The 14175-nt window shown below is 39.3% G+C and overlaps 1 protein-coding gene across 16 annotated transcripts in view; it reads right to left on the reverse strand.

Annotated features, from left to right (window-relative positions):
- smoc1 (SPARC related modular calcium binding 1) overlaps nt 1–13130 on the reverse strand; it is a 31747-nt gene extending 18617 nt beyond the window's left edge. For 6 of the 16 annotated variants that reach the window (XM_077560058.1, XM_077560064.1, XM_077560056.1 and 3 more), the window contains exons 1-7: nt 12811–13130; nt 5615–5780; nt 5322–5411; nt 3689–3801; nt 3503–3602; nt 2019–2069; nt 377–424 (exon numbers count right to left, since the gene is read on the reverse strand). In XM_077560058.1, coding sequence (XP_077416184.1) covers nt 377–424; nt 2019–2069; nt 3503–3602; nt 3689–3801; nt 5322–5411; nt 5615–5780; nt 12811–12936 — 694 coding nt within the window. In that variant the 5' untranslated portion in view covers nt 12937–13130. Of the gene's footprint in view, nt 1–122; nt 155–376; nt 486–2018; nt 2070–3502; nt 3603–3688; nt 3802–5321; nt 5412–5614; nt 5781–12810 lie in introns of all 16 variants that reach the window. The other 10 variants (XM_077560051.1, XM_077560050.1, XM_077560053.1 and 7 more) reach the window with 2 other exon arrangements.
- Between the last annotated feature and the right edge of the window lie 1045 nt (nt 13131–14175).

Consider the following 14175-nt stretch of genomic DNA (forward strand, 5'->3'; position numbering starts at 1 on the left):
CAGATTACTTTTGGGGATTCGCTAGAATTTGATCTTAAAAAAAAAAAAAAAATCAAGGTCGTGAAATGAAAGTGACGGGGTGCGTCTTACGTAACGTTGAACGCCCCCCGGAAAATACTCACCCACGTGCAGCTTTGGAGCATCTGGAACATTCCTTTAGGAAGCAATTGAGTCAAAAGCAAAGCACAGACAACCTGCATTGGATTTAGTTGATACATTGTAGATTTTTGGGATGAAAAATGTAAGGTCCTTGAAGTAAGATATCAGACCAGCGGACTGCCGCATTTAGTGAGGAAAAAGTTATCGCTTTCTTTTGGTTATTTGACCACAGTTGATTGAATATAAATGAATGAAACATTTCTTGAGCTCAACTCACCTTTTCGACCGGTGTTTGCCGGCCCGGGGGGTCTGTCGGTCACGGACCCTGCGGAGCGAAAACACAAACGTGTGCAAAGCAGAAAACGTCAGCAACGACGACAACGTTCCTGCAAATAAACACGAGTATTTGGAGTCCCTTCGCAGCCATGATGGATTGATCCTGAGCTCAAGCGGACCACAAGCAAACGAAACAACCTGAATGGTTACAAGAACATTCTGTGAAGTAAAGTTGAGGATAGGAGTGTAACGGTACGATACATACAGTGGAACCCTCGATTTAACATACTAATTAGGGGAAGAGGGTCATCTGTGCAAGTACATTTATTGTAGCCTAAAAACACCTAATACAGTACAAAATTATATATTTTTTTACTTTTTTCAAAGCCTGAAAATGCCCAGTACAGTACAAAATCATTGTATAGAAATATATTTTTAAAAAAATATGATTTTTTTTTTTTAACAAGCTTGAAAAGTTGATTCAAAGCTTATCTTGTTGGTGTTTGTGGGGAGGATAATGGCGTGAAATCTCGTTACGTAAAGGAGCTACAATGTTAGCATTTCCATTCAGAATAGATGCCTTAGATTAGGGCTTTACTAAAAAATAATAATAATAAAAATAACTGTGTACTGTACCAAAAATAGCACCATTGAGAGACGTGTACACTATTTGTGCTGGTAAAAACAACAACCATATATAAATATAAATAAGTTGAAATGACATGCTAATTTTGACTAGCTGCATGCCAAGATGCTAAGCTAACGGCTATGCTCCATTACATTTGAAGGGAAGGTCTCCCCTGCAAACATGGCCGCCCTATCTGTCTATACATTGTTTTGATGGGAAAGTCGCCCCTTGCAACATGGCCGCCAAGTTAGCGCACACTATGCTAAGCTAACGTCTACACTCCATTACATTTGAAGGGACGCTCTCCCCCTGCAAACATGGCCGCCCTATCTGTCTATACATTGTTTTGATGGGAAAGTCGCCCCTTGCAACATGGCCGCCAAGTTAACGCACACTATGCTAAGCTAACGTCTACACTCCATTACATTTGAAGGGACGCTCTCCCCCTGCAAACATGGCCGCCACATCTGTCCGTACATTGTTTTGATGGGAAAGTCGCCCCTTCCAACATGGCCGCCATGTTAGCACACACTTGATTTCAAATTGAGGCTGGCCTGACCTATTTTTAGTGCGCAAAAGTACGGTGACAGACTTGAACTGGAGCACAATATTTAATTTTCAGTCGCACCGGCGCACCACTTCTGTGCACCACTTTTTTGGAGGGTCGTCAGTTATTCCCGGATTTTCACTATTTTTGGCAAGGCTTGATCTTTATACTTCACGTCAAAATAAATTAAACCGTTTGAAATTGCATCACACCAACGTTTTTTTAACAGCATGACTGATTACATAATCCTGAAAAAGTCATTTAAAAGTTGCGGTTATAATTCAAAAACATCATAAACCGAGGGTCCTTCTCTGTATGTACCAAACTGTCATTTTTGCCAGCGATGCACTGAAAATCAAGTGGAGTTTGTGGTCCCAGTCATGCAGGTAGCGAGCGACATGCTTTGTGGATGCAAAGAGCAGGACAAAAAAGAAGAAAATTCGCCATTTGTTTCGGAAGATGTACTACCTGTCAATGCGCTCGTCCCGGTGTGACTTCCCAAAAACTCATGGAAATTTCCTGCGAACGTATACGGCACATGATTGATGCCTGTCACATGACGTGCGTGTCGGTGAATGTCATTCGCTGGCTGGAGGAAAATACCAAGAAAAACGGTCGCCACTAAAGTCTTGTTTCTACAGTACTAGAGTGCCCTATTATGGCAATTTCTTTTATATTTTACTAAATATTTTAGCCTGCAACAATCATTAAAAACTGCCCGCAAAATTCTTAATATTTGGAGAAAAAGTGTTTTGAGTGACAAAAACAAAGCAATTTTTATCGCAACTTTTAGAAAAAAATCCACAAAATCAGGCATTTTAGCCCACAATAATCATAAAAAACGCCCGCGAAATTCTTAAAATTTGGAGAGAAAAAAAGTGTTCAAGCACCAAAATAAAAATTGCAACTTTTATCGCAACTTTTGGAAAAATTGGGCGTGAAATCAGGCATTTTAGCTCATAACCATAAAACCTGCCCGCGAAATTCTTAAAATTTGCAGAAAAATTATTTGAGCAACAACAAAAATTGTTGAAATCGGGCATTTTAGCCTGCAACAATCATAAAAAATGCCAGCGAAATTCTTGAAATTTGCAGAAAAAGGTGTCCTACATGTGACAACAATCTGAAGATGACATGAAAGGAGCTTGAGTAACTTTGGGCAAGTCCTGCCTATGTCCTAAATGTGACAACAATCACCATTATTTTACATGGAACACAGTCAAGACCGTCCCATCAAAATAGATGAAAAGGCGAGAGGACAAACAGTCAGAAGGGCTGCAAAATGAGGCCAAAAGCAACATGGAGGGGGACAGCTGGAATTTCTGGCAAGTACTGGCTGTGTCCTACATGTGACAACAATCACCCATATTCTTTCTATGTCTGGACAATGATATAGGGACGTCTTTTAAACCTCCAGACCAGTGTACATTTGTCCGCAGAACACATGTGTACTAAAATGCGTAGTGACTTTGCAGCCAGCCAAGAGCAGATTGTGCACCAAAAGCCATTTGGTAACAACAGTTTACAGCGATGCAAAGAGCGACGAATGCGTTTTTGTCGTTGAGTGTGGGCAGAGCAAGGCAGCCAGGTTAGTGATTTGTGGTTGCGCAGCCTGGGAATTTGGGGGGGGGGAAATTCAAATTCAGTATCCGTGCCATTTCATTTACCAGTAATTGGTCTGAAAATGACTATTTGTTGACTTAAACAGAGTTCTGGGTCATTTTTAAAGCTGGAAACATGGGGATTTCTGATTTATTATAATTCAATGCTACAATCCAACTCATTGTGCTGCTCCTTCTGGTGTTCTGAACCTTGACCACCAGGAGGCAGTGTCATATAGCGCAGACACAAATAAAAAAATATGGCTTCTTCTTCTACAGTACTACAACTCTTAAGTGACTCTGCTGCAAAATTAGCCCCTCCAACCCCCGCCAACTCATTCCCGGCAGTACCTGAACACACCGGAGTCCTGTTGTGCACCGAGGAGCCGCTCACCGGTTTCCCGTCGGTGGTGACGCACCAGCAGTAGCCTGTCAGAGTGTGACACTGCACCTGCGGGAAGCGGCCACAGGTACAAGAACGTCTCGTTCAATGAAATCATTCTTTCGTTTCGACATTGCGGCGCCGTCATCGCGCACCTGCGCAAACGAGCCATCCTCGTTGCATTCCGGAACGAACATGGACTCTTGCGGCCTCCGGGCTTGCTCCAAAGCCTGGCTACGCTCCACGCGACACTTGGACTCAACCTCATCTGTAACCAAATGCCATCTTAGATTTGAATGCATATGTGCTTGTCAAGTAAACTGAAAGATAAATGACTAAAGTACTCAAATGTGGTCCAAGCGGGGGTTTGAACCCGGGTACTCCGTGACTTATTCGAAATCATAACTAATAGAATATTTATTTTGAAAAGTGTCATCTGATGTTGAAAGCTACCATGCATTTTATATTTATTCAGTGAAATTATAATCCATTTCCTGACATGATGGTCAGTTGGTATCGAACCATTGTAAGTAGAAAAATGTGGTCTAAGCGGGATTCGAGCCTACTGGGCTAACTTGACTTGTTCAAAATCATGGCTAATAGCGTGTTTATTTTGAAAAGTGTCATCTGATGCTGACCGCTAACATGCATCTAATCATTTCAGTGAAATGATCATCCATTTCCTGATGTGATAGTCAGTTGGTATACATAGTGGCCATGGATATATCTGCAATGTGCAGTGGGAGATGGGATTCGAACCTGCAACCACTGAGTAGTATCAGTTGTATGGATGGAAAGTGGGCGTGGAAAGTTTGACTTAATAAAAGTTCCCAATGAAAATGAATGAGGAAAAGTTTATATTTAACGTTCAATTGTGCGAAGCTGAAAGTAATTTGAACGGTGTAAATCGGAAGTATTATCTGGGAGTTATGCATGGCAAAAAAAGTCAACGGAATAATAAAATAATAATAATAATAAAATAATAAAAAGTTAGAAACAACATAATCAATATCATTTCAAAGTCATTCCCGGCCGTCTGCCACGGAGAAAAGAAAGACCGAGATCCACAAAACCATTTTGAAATCTAAAGTGAGAATAAAACTGCACCTTGGCAAAGGCTGGTTTTATTTTGGTAGGTTTCTACTTCCTGTTTGGTATCCTTTGCGTTTCAAATGTCCGGCGAGGAGCGTGAGCTGCCGGCTCCAATCGAAGCTGCTACAAAGCAGAGCCGCGGCATCTGCGACGACGTGTGATCTTTGCCCAGCTTTCCTTCACGCACGCATGATTTTATGGAACAAAACTGCCTATTACCGTCGGGAAAGACGGCACGGCTTGACCAAAAATGGATCTGGTGCGAGGTGCAGTTTTCCTAAAGGTCACGGGTGGGGGGTGGGGAAGGGAGAGCGGCGGGTGAGCAGATGCCGAGTTGCGACCTTTTTCCTCCACACCGATCAATCTGCGCTGCGAAGCGAGTGAGTGATGGAGGTCTGTGAAAAATTACACGCCAGCTCAAGACGTGGAAAATGAAAGACATCTTCGCTTTCACTTCCCTTTTTTTTTTTTCTTCTTGCCCAAGCTAACGAGATCGTAAAAGGTTGATTTGAATTTAACGTCTGTTTCTTGAGTCTCTAAGAGAGAAGAACTTTTATTTGGAAAAGTAAAGTTTTTTTGTCTTTGTCCATACCAACAAGGTTGTTGTTTTTTTTAACTCATTCACTACCATAAATTCATTAAAAAAAGATTATTAAAAAAATTGGGGCTTTAGGCGGTTAAAATGTTTAATCTTACCTGTTTGCACAGAGTCTCTGCCCACAGGTGGGGGTGTCGGTGGAAGCGCCGCCGCCACCGCCGACTGCTCGACTTTCGCCCAGTTTCTTCCTGAAGGCCAAAACGTGACACTTAGCACATGACTGCCCCCCAGTGGCCAGGAGGCCTCAAACTGGCATCTCAGAGCACTCACGTTTAGGATTTAGCATTGTGTAAAAATCACTAAGTGGACAAACAAATTAATGTTATTACTAGTTCAATTATTTTTCAAAAGGGGAACCACAGGTGTAAAATGTCCTTGTATGTGCGTTCACCTCGGCAGCGGCCGCGGTGCGCCAGCGTCAGGGTCTTGTCTTTGCAGCGCGCCCTCTGCAGCTCGCATCCGTTCTCGTAGCTCCGCCCATCCGAACCGCACACCGGCTTGGCCTGCGGTCGCGTGCAGGTACCGCCGCAGTGGTTGTCTCGGTCGCCAATCAGCCACTGAAACCACACACAAATTCAAATGGAAACATTTGGGTTATCTCATAATTCAAAAGAATTCCCAGAGGTCTTGATAACTTGTCTGTGATATGCTATTGGGAAAATTGAATTATTTTTACAGCATATTTCTTGCAACTAAGCGGATGACCACATAGCGGAGACCTCAACAGGCTATGAGGACAGCTGCATAGTTTTACCCTGACAACCCCTCAAATTGTGAATTTAATGATTTAATTTAAATCAGACCTGATTGGCCATCTTGTATCATGGGGGTGTGGCTTAGACAAACATATTGTACAGTATGTATTTAAATATGTAACAGCTTAAATGTTATCTGCTTAGTAAAGTCCAACATAAATAGTAGGGGTGGGAATCTTTGACCGTCTCACGATTCGATTCGATTCCGATTTTTGGGTCTGCAATTCAATTCAGAATCGATTTTATTTTTATCAAAATGATTTGTTTGACAATCATTTTTGCTTCAATCTATAGATGTGCAAGGAATTGTAATGATCTACTCCAGTCTGATTCGCTAATGCTAGCGCGCTACTCGCTCCACGCTGAAAAAAAAAAAACTTTTATTGGAATAACTTTTTCCTTCTACTCTGCAATGTGGCTACAACTTAACAGTGTATCAGACCGCGTGGAACCACACTGCCCCTCAGTGGCCAAATCGGGTACAACATGAACAGCGCTCCGAATAAAGGCACGCACAGACAAAGGTAAGACAGTCAAAAATAATTTAAATAAAATCGATTTTGGGACATTTAAAATCGATTCTGAATCGTACTAAATGAGAATCGATTTTTTGGGGCACACCCCTAATAAATAGTTTGTCTTTTTGTCAATATATAATGGCCTTAAACCGTTTCTTTATAGGTGTAGCCTACTAGCATCAATTGTTTGTCTTTTTTTTCCCAGAACGTTAACACTAACAGTAGAAATAATACATAATAGCTCAAATATTCTCTTTTTAAGAAAGCGCAACTTATTTTTAGTGTGACAGTAAATAATTTATGGAGCACTTTAAAACATGGAGCAAAAACACAACAACATACAACAAAGCAATCAAAACAAAACACTTAAAAACAATGCCGAGTATCATTATCAGCTGATATAATCGTTATGGTGTGTTTGACGCCGAGTCCAGTTGCTCCTGATGCTGCATCATCAGCCGGTGAATCAGGAGAGGATATAAAAGCACTTTTCATTAAGGTGGAAAAGCGAAAACCCAGTTACCGTAAACTTACGAGCCACAAAGTCTGGACCCTGCGCCCACACAGCGACTGAGCCGCCTGACTCAGCGCTTTAATGGACGCGGCTCTTCTTCTACCTACACCAGGATTTAAAAAAAAAAAAAAAAAAAAAACTATTTATCTCATTTTTGAGACGCCATTAAATGGAAATAAAGCAAAGTCTCCCACGTAAGCGTCGCAGCTTAGTCATACGGTCCCGCCACCCACGGAACTCACCCGAATCTTACGAGGATCTCGTTCTGGTTGAATATTTAAAGAAAGCTTTTCAAGGTTGGGTGTTAGTCAGTGAAATACACGTGACTTCCCCACAGGCCTGCTTGACTTCACACACTGAATTTAGACCCATGAGTCACTCGAGTTCCACACAGAATTTTCCAAAACCATCTTTAAAAAGGGCTTTTCCATCATCACAAAACTCGCCAAATTCTGCAGCCGTGTTTGTTGGTCCTGGTAAAGAACTTTACGTTTGGTTGGGAGAGCGAGTGCCAGCCCCTAAAATAGGCTTGGTGGTACCCCCGGAATGGAATAAAAAAATTAATTAATTAATAAATACAAGCTCTGAAATACATAACATTTGTTGGACATGTCTACCATGTGTCGACCCACCAAAAAGTCTCAAGAAGCCATGCCTGAAAAGACACAGGAAGTGGCTTGAAGCGGCCATTTTGTCTCTAGTAATAACACACACAAAAATACAAATCAGCCCCTGAAGACCGTTTCACTTAACATGAATTTTAGTAGGCATGTTTATCAGGGGTGTGCCCAAAAAAAAAAAAAAAAGGATTCTCATCAGAATTCCCATTCTCGTTTAGTACGATTCAGAATCGATTTTATTTAAATTATTTTATACTGTCTTGCCTTTGTCTGTGTGTGCCTTTATTTGGAGCGCTGTTCATGTTGTACCCGGTTTGGCCACTGAGGGGCAGTGTGGTTCCACGCGGTCTAATACACTGTTAAGTTGTAGCCACATTAGAGAGAAGAAGGAAAAAGTCACCATCAAGTTATTCCAATAAAAGTTGTTATTTTTTTTCAGCGTGGAGCCGTTATTTTGAGTGATAAAAGTGGAATTAATTACGATAAAAAAATGTAATCGCCTGATGCCCCTAATTTTTAATAATCTTTTCTTTTTATTAATCTTTTCTATTAAAAAAAATTATCAGAGATTATTAAATATTAGGGGCGTCAGGCGACTAATTTTTTTAATTGTAATTAACCGCATGACTTCACAATTTTTTTCCTTTTTTTAAAAAAAAAACAAAAGATTAAAAAAAAGAAAAGATTATTAAAAATTAGGGGCGTTAGGCGATATTATTATTTTTTTAATCGTAATTAATTCTACTTTTATCACTCAAAAGAATGGCTCCACGCTGAAAAAAAAAACAACTTTTATTGGAATTAAATTAAATAAAAATTTGTAATTGTAATTAATCACATGACTTCACTACTTAACTCACCATTAATCACAATTTTTTATATCTTATCTAAACGTACAATATTTTTTTTCTGGGTTTTCATACTCTTGTTAACAAAAGTGGAACAAATGTTAAACTCATAGAAATAATTCAATAGAATTTGACGTCTATAGCCGTCAATGGCAGTGAATGAGTTAATATACCACCATAATTGAGCATCACATAGTTCTCAGTGTTTTGGACCTTTCAGAAATGATCATTAAACGTGTATAAAATGTTTTTTTTTTTTTAATTCCACAATGGGCAATAAGTAAAGCTCAACATTAGTAGCACTCAAGAAAGGAGCCGAGCCCGGAGAAACTTCCAGCGCCAGGAGAGGCAAATGTCAGATCTGGCTTTCATTATCCTGATTGGAACGGCAGACAATTGAGCATGAAAAGGCATTTTCCGAGGGTGAACTCATGTGTGATTGGTCGCTGATGGCGTCGACGTCCAGGACATCTGTCAATGGCCCGTAAAAGCCCCCCAAAAAGTGGAGCCCCGGCATTCCTAATGAGAGGTTTTGGCTCGTAAAAGGCGTGTGTGTGTGTGTGCTTTGGAGCGCGCGCCTCCACCAGGGTGAAATGATCCGCTGGCATTTTGCGGAATGTGGACGTTATGATTTGTACGTCTTTGAGTATTTCCACCACTTAATAGCATCACTATGAGTAAAAAAAAAAAAAGCTGTGTCAAAGTATTTGATTGATTTACACGAAGGTTGATGATGATGTCGCTACTTAAAGCAGTACTTCATCACGTTAATGACACAAGGATTTGGTTTTTAGTAGGGTTGTCAAAATTTGTACGTTCATTTTGAGTTAATTTTAAGTTTCTTTAACGACACAATTTTTTTTTTAATGTTTACAATTTTAAAAATGTGCAGAATTTCACTAGTTACTTCATGTTAAGGATTACATAGCTCTTAATATGAAAAGAAAAATGCACTGAGATGTCGCCATCTTGCAATTGGAATTATGCCATCTAGTGGCAGAAAAATGACCTCAACACAAATCAATATCGCACTCGTTAACTTTTAACTCAATTTTCAACTATTATGAAATGACTGTATCATTGACTTAAAGATGTAGCCGTATTTCTATTATGGTTTAATATTTTTAAAATAAAAACAGATGTTTGTAAATGTCTTATTTTGAGTAAGCACAAAAGATAGTCCTTCTTTCATGAAGGACTACAGAAATCAACAATTACTGTTGATATGCTGAAATCAGAAGATTTGGACAATAAAAAAAAAAAAGGCTCCAAACGATTACTCGATTATTAAGATAGTTGTCGATTATTTCGATAATCGCTTAATTTCAACAGCTCTAATTTTGATTCGGTTTGATTCAGTGAAATGATGATTCGATTCGATGTGGTAGGGATCAGTTCGGGAATAAACAATAAAAGACGTTAACAACACGTTATCTCCATATATTTTAAACCGATTTCCCGATTCAAATCCTTTTGTTATGCCACTAATATATATCTATATCATATATTTAGCAATATTAAAAAAAGATTTACGTGAGATGAGCCACATCTGACTCATGGACGAACTGCACATTTGTCCATAAAGACGGAGTGCTTTATTGCTTTTTTTTTTTTTTTTTACTATAAACAGCTGTTGACTAATTTGTGCACTTGGATTTACACTTAATGTTAAAATTGTCTGTGGTTTTATGACGCCGATAATTGGATCCCGGGAGAGCTTGTTTGTGTTTATATCACTTCCTATGAGAATAAAATATGTCGTAAGTCAACTGGTGTTGTCATCCTTCCTCTCAAAATGCCGACTTTGCGTACCTGCATCCACACACCTGTCGCCATTTACCTCATGCCAATTAAACATCGGCCCTGCTGCACTCCCCCCCACCCCCCCAAAAAAAACGAGGCGCTCACGGCTCTTGTTTGTTTGCATTTTGTTTTATTTTGTCCTGTCACGTTTACGGCACCGTCTATTAGCCACTCGGCAACTCGCAAGTCATAAACCATGTAAGGCTTTCTTAAACTTCCCGTTATCCCGCTTGAGGGGGAAATTCCGGGCACCGATTGCATCACGGGAGAGGAGTGTTGCCTTTCACTTTTTATTTGGGAATCTTCCAAGAGGCAAATGATGCATTCAAGTGCCCTTAAATAGCTTTTCCTCTCATTCCCCAGACTCGCCGCCAACCGCAACTTAATCAGCCAACTTGTACTATTATTATCATATTATCATTATTATTATGCTTGGAGGCCGGCAGATAGAGAGGCCGTTACACAAGTGCTACGTGCACCCGAGTGACTTTTTTTTTTTTTTTTTTTTTTAAATACATGTGTTGTGAAATTGCTTCAGTGGGTGACAAGTATGATAGTTGACCACAACTATTACATTGACGAATCAACGCAATAAAGCACTGGTGATTATTCAGCAAAATGATTCAGCACCCCATCCAAAACGAAAAGACAATAAAACCTGCAGGATATAAAACGCTGTTACAAAAATGTGCAGATTGTTCAGAATAAATGTAGTTTGCTGACATTTGTGGAGCCATGTCCATGTTTTTCGCTTGTAAGAGCCGGCCGGTCTCACCTTGTGTTCCATAGCGTCTTGCAAGATGGGAGGTCGTAGTCGGCCGGGCTCCAGAAAATAGTGAGCATTTCTTGATTTTCATTGCATTTGAGGATTGTGCGACATGTCTGTAGCATGCACACGGTCATACGCCGCACTGCAGTGTTACAACTCACAAAACGCAAACAAAAGCAAGTATGTTGTTCGAAGAATTGTTTGCTATCGGTTGAACTTCACATAGCCATCTTAAAAATACTGGTAGTGAAAAGATGTGGTGTTTTATGGTGAAATATCACAGTACTTTTGTAGTACTGGTACTCTGACGGTCTCTTTTATTCCTATATATTGTCCATTTTCAATTTTGACCAGACTAGAGTAAAAAATATCCTCACAATAATTGCCTATCAAATTATGAAGTTTTCCAAATTTGCCTAACTAACATTATTAAATGAAAAAGGGTTTATCTTTAACTCATTCACTGCCATTGACAGCTATAGACGTCAAAATCCATTTGAACTATTTCTTATTAGTTTAACATATTTTTCCATTTTGTATGAAAACCTAGATTTTTTTTTTTGTACATTTAGAACAGATATAAAATTTGGGATTAATCGTGAGTTAACTAGTGCAGTCATGCAATTAATTACGATTACAAATTTTAATTGCCTGATGCCCCTAATTTTTAATAATCTTTTCTTTTCCTTTTTAAATATTTTATTTTTAAATCATCTTTTTTTTTTAATAAGGAAAAGATTATTAAAAAATTAGGGGCATCAGGCGATTACAATTTTTAATCGTAATTAATCGCATGACTTCACTAGTTAACTCCCGATTAATGACAGATTTTATATCTGTTCTAATACAATTTAAAAAAAAAAAAAAATCGAGGTTTTCATAGTCATGTTAACAAAAGTCGGGGAAAATATTAAACTAACAGAAATAGCCCAAATTAATTTTTGACGTCATAGCCGTCAATGGCAGTAAAAGAGTTAATCTATGTGTAGTTTGTTTGTTTTGCAACCACTTGTTTTTGGATTAAAAACAGCTAGTGTCTGAAAAATGAATCCTATTCTTTTATCTCATTCACTGCCATTGACGGCTATAGACGTCCAAAAATCATTTAAACTATTTCTAGTAGTTTAAATATTTTTTCACTTTTGTTAACAAGAGTATGAAAACCTAGGAAAAAAATGTTATTGTACATTTTAAACAGATATAAAATGTGTGATTAATCGTGAGTTAACTATTGAAGTCATGCAATTAATTACAATTTTAAAAAATTAACCGCCTGACACGATAAAAATAAATATTAAAAATTAGAGGTGTCAGTTGATTAAAAAATTTAATCGGAATTAATTGCATGATTTCACTAGTTAACCCACGATTAATCACAAATTTGATATCTGTTCTAAATGTACAATAAAATCCTTGGTTTTCATACTCTCGTTAACAAAAGTGTGTGTTGGGGGGGGGGGGTGTAACTAATAGAAACAGATCAAATGAACTGTTGACGTCTATAGCCGTGAATGAGTTAATTGGTCTCTAAAGTGTAATATTGAACAACAGGTGCATGTTTCTGCGGAAACTCAGACATCTCTTCTTGTGTGCCACCTGTGCCTAATTTTGGTTCCGTAAACATACATTGAATTTCCTCTTAAGGGGTGTACATCACTTTTGAAAAAGTCATCACGCTTCAGGATGAAACAATGACATTTCAGATATTTTTAATACTGTCAAATGTCAAACAATTCCACCTGATGGATGACGGGACTCACCCTGTTGGCAGGCTTGTTGTGTCCGGCGTGGACTTGAGGCAGGTAGCACAGGAGCAGCAGTGGCACCATCAGGTGACAACAACAGGTCGCCGCCATAAAAACAACAACAACGCGCGAAGACAACATGGCAGCGGCGCTCTCAAAATACGTTCGTCGTCGTCGTCGTCTTCTTCTTCTTCTTCTTCTTGCTAGCGTCAGCAGTCACATAATAGTGGCACGTGCGGACGACCGTGGCCGCCACAGCTCTTGTGTGTGCCGAGTCCCGAGCGCTTGTGTCCCCACAGGTTGACTTTGTCTGCACACCGCCCACCTCGCCGGCGAGTTTTCATTGCCTACTTTCTTTTCTTTTTTTTTAAGGAGCCCGGCGAGTGATTGACGTTCCCGTTCGACCAATGGGCGGCGGGGGATTTGGGTCGAAGCCACGCCTTACTCAACATTTCTGTCTGGATGATTTAAGTGATGAACAGCCATTTTGAGTAAAAAAAAACAACAACTCTCAACAACTTTTATGTTAACCTTTTGGTTAGTGTAAGGTTTAGCCAGTAGTATGTCAACGAGATACATAATTTATAATATAATACATTACTTATCAAAGCATAAATTAGTACCAGTGTGGTCAGAACAAGAGAGCATCATATTAGCATTTGGCAAGATTGTACTGCTAATTACGGGGGTGTCAAACTCATTTTATCTTGATTTAAAGTGGGCCAGACTTTGAAGAATTTGTGACTTAAAAAGCTATACACAACAGTAATTCCAAAGTTCCCCATTTTTTGGCATGAATAAATGCAAATACATTTAGAAAATATTTACATTAATTGATTATGCTAGCTAGCAACGAGCGTTAGCTGCGGCTAAACATGTTGCAGAATCACGCTCAAGTCAGTAATCATCGCCTCCGTGGTGGCAAAATAAGCGACATTTCTGACTACAAGTATTATTCTGACAAAGTGAGAAGACATGCTAATTGCTAAGCTAAGCTAAGATTGACACGGCTAGCAAGTTTATAAATTAAGCGCTTTTTCGATAAACAAAGGGGTTGGGGAACTCGATTGAAATCTGAAATATTTTTGTGTGGAAAAAAAATAATGTTAAAGAATTGTTTTATATAACTGAAAACAATACAGTTGTTTAATTTGGTGCTGATCCAGCAAGTCGCACCTTGGCGGAGGTCCGCTCCGAGTGTCTCTGTTGCGGTTGAAGAGCAGACATTTTTAACTGATTGTTGTTTAAACGTCGGCTATCGTGTGACATAAACACAGAGAAGCTCCACGCAGGAACGGGCACCGGTGCAGTTTTTTTTTAATATATATATAAATAAATAAAGGAGACATTAAAATAGATCTGTTTATTTGGTTCGGAGGC

This window comes from Vanacampus margaritifer, chromosome 1 (assembly GCF_051991255.1).
Source record: "Vanacampus margaritifer isolate UIUO_Vmar chromosome 1, RoL_Vmar_1.0, whole genome shotgun sequence".
In the NCBI taxonomy this organism is placed as follows: domain Eukaryota; kingdom Metazoa; phylum Chordata; class Actinopteri; order Syngnathiformes; family Syngnathidae; genus Vanacampus; species Vanacampus margaritifer.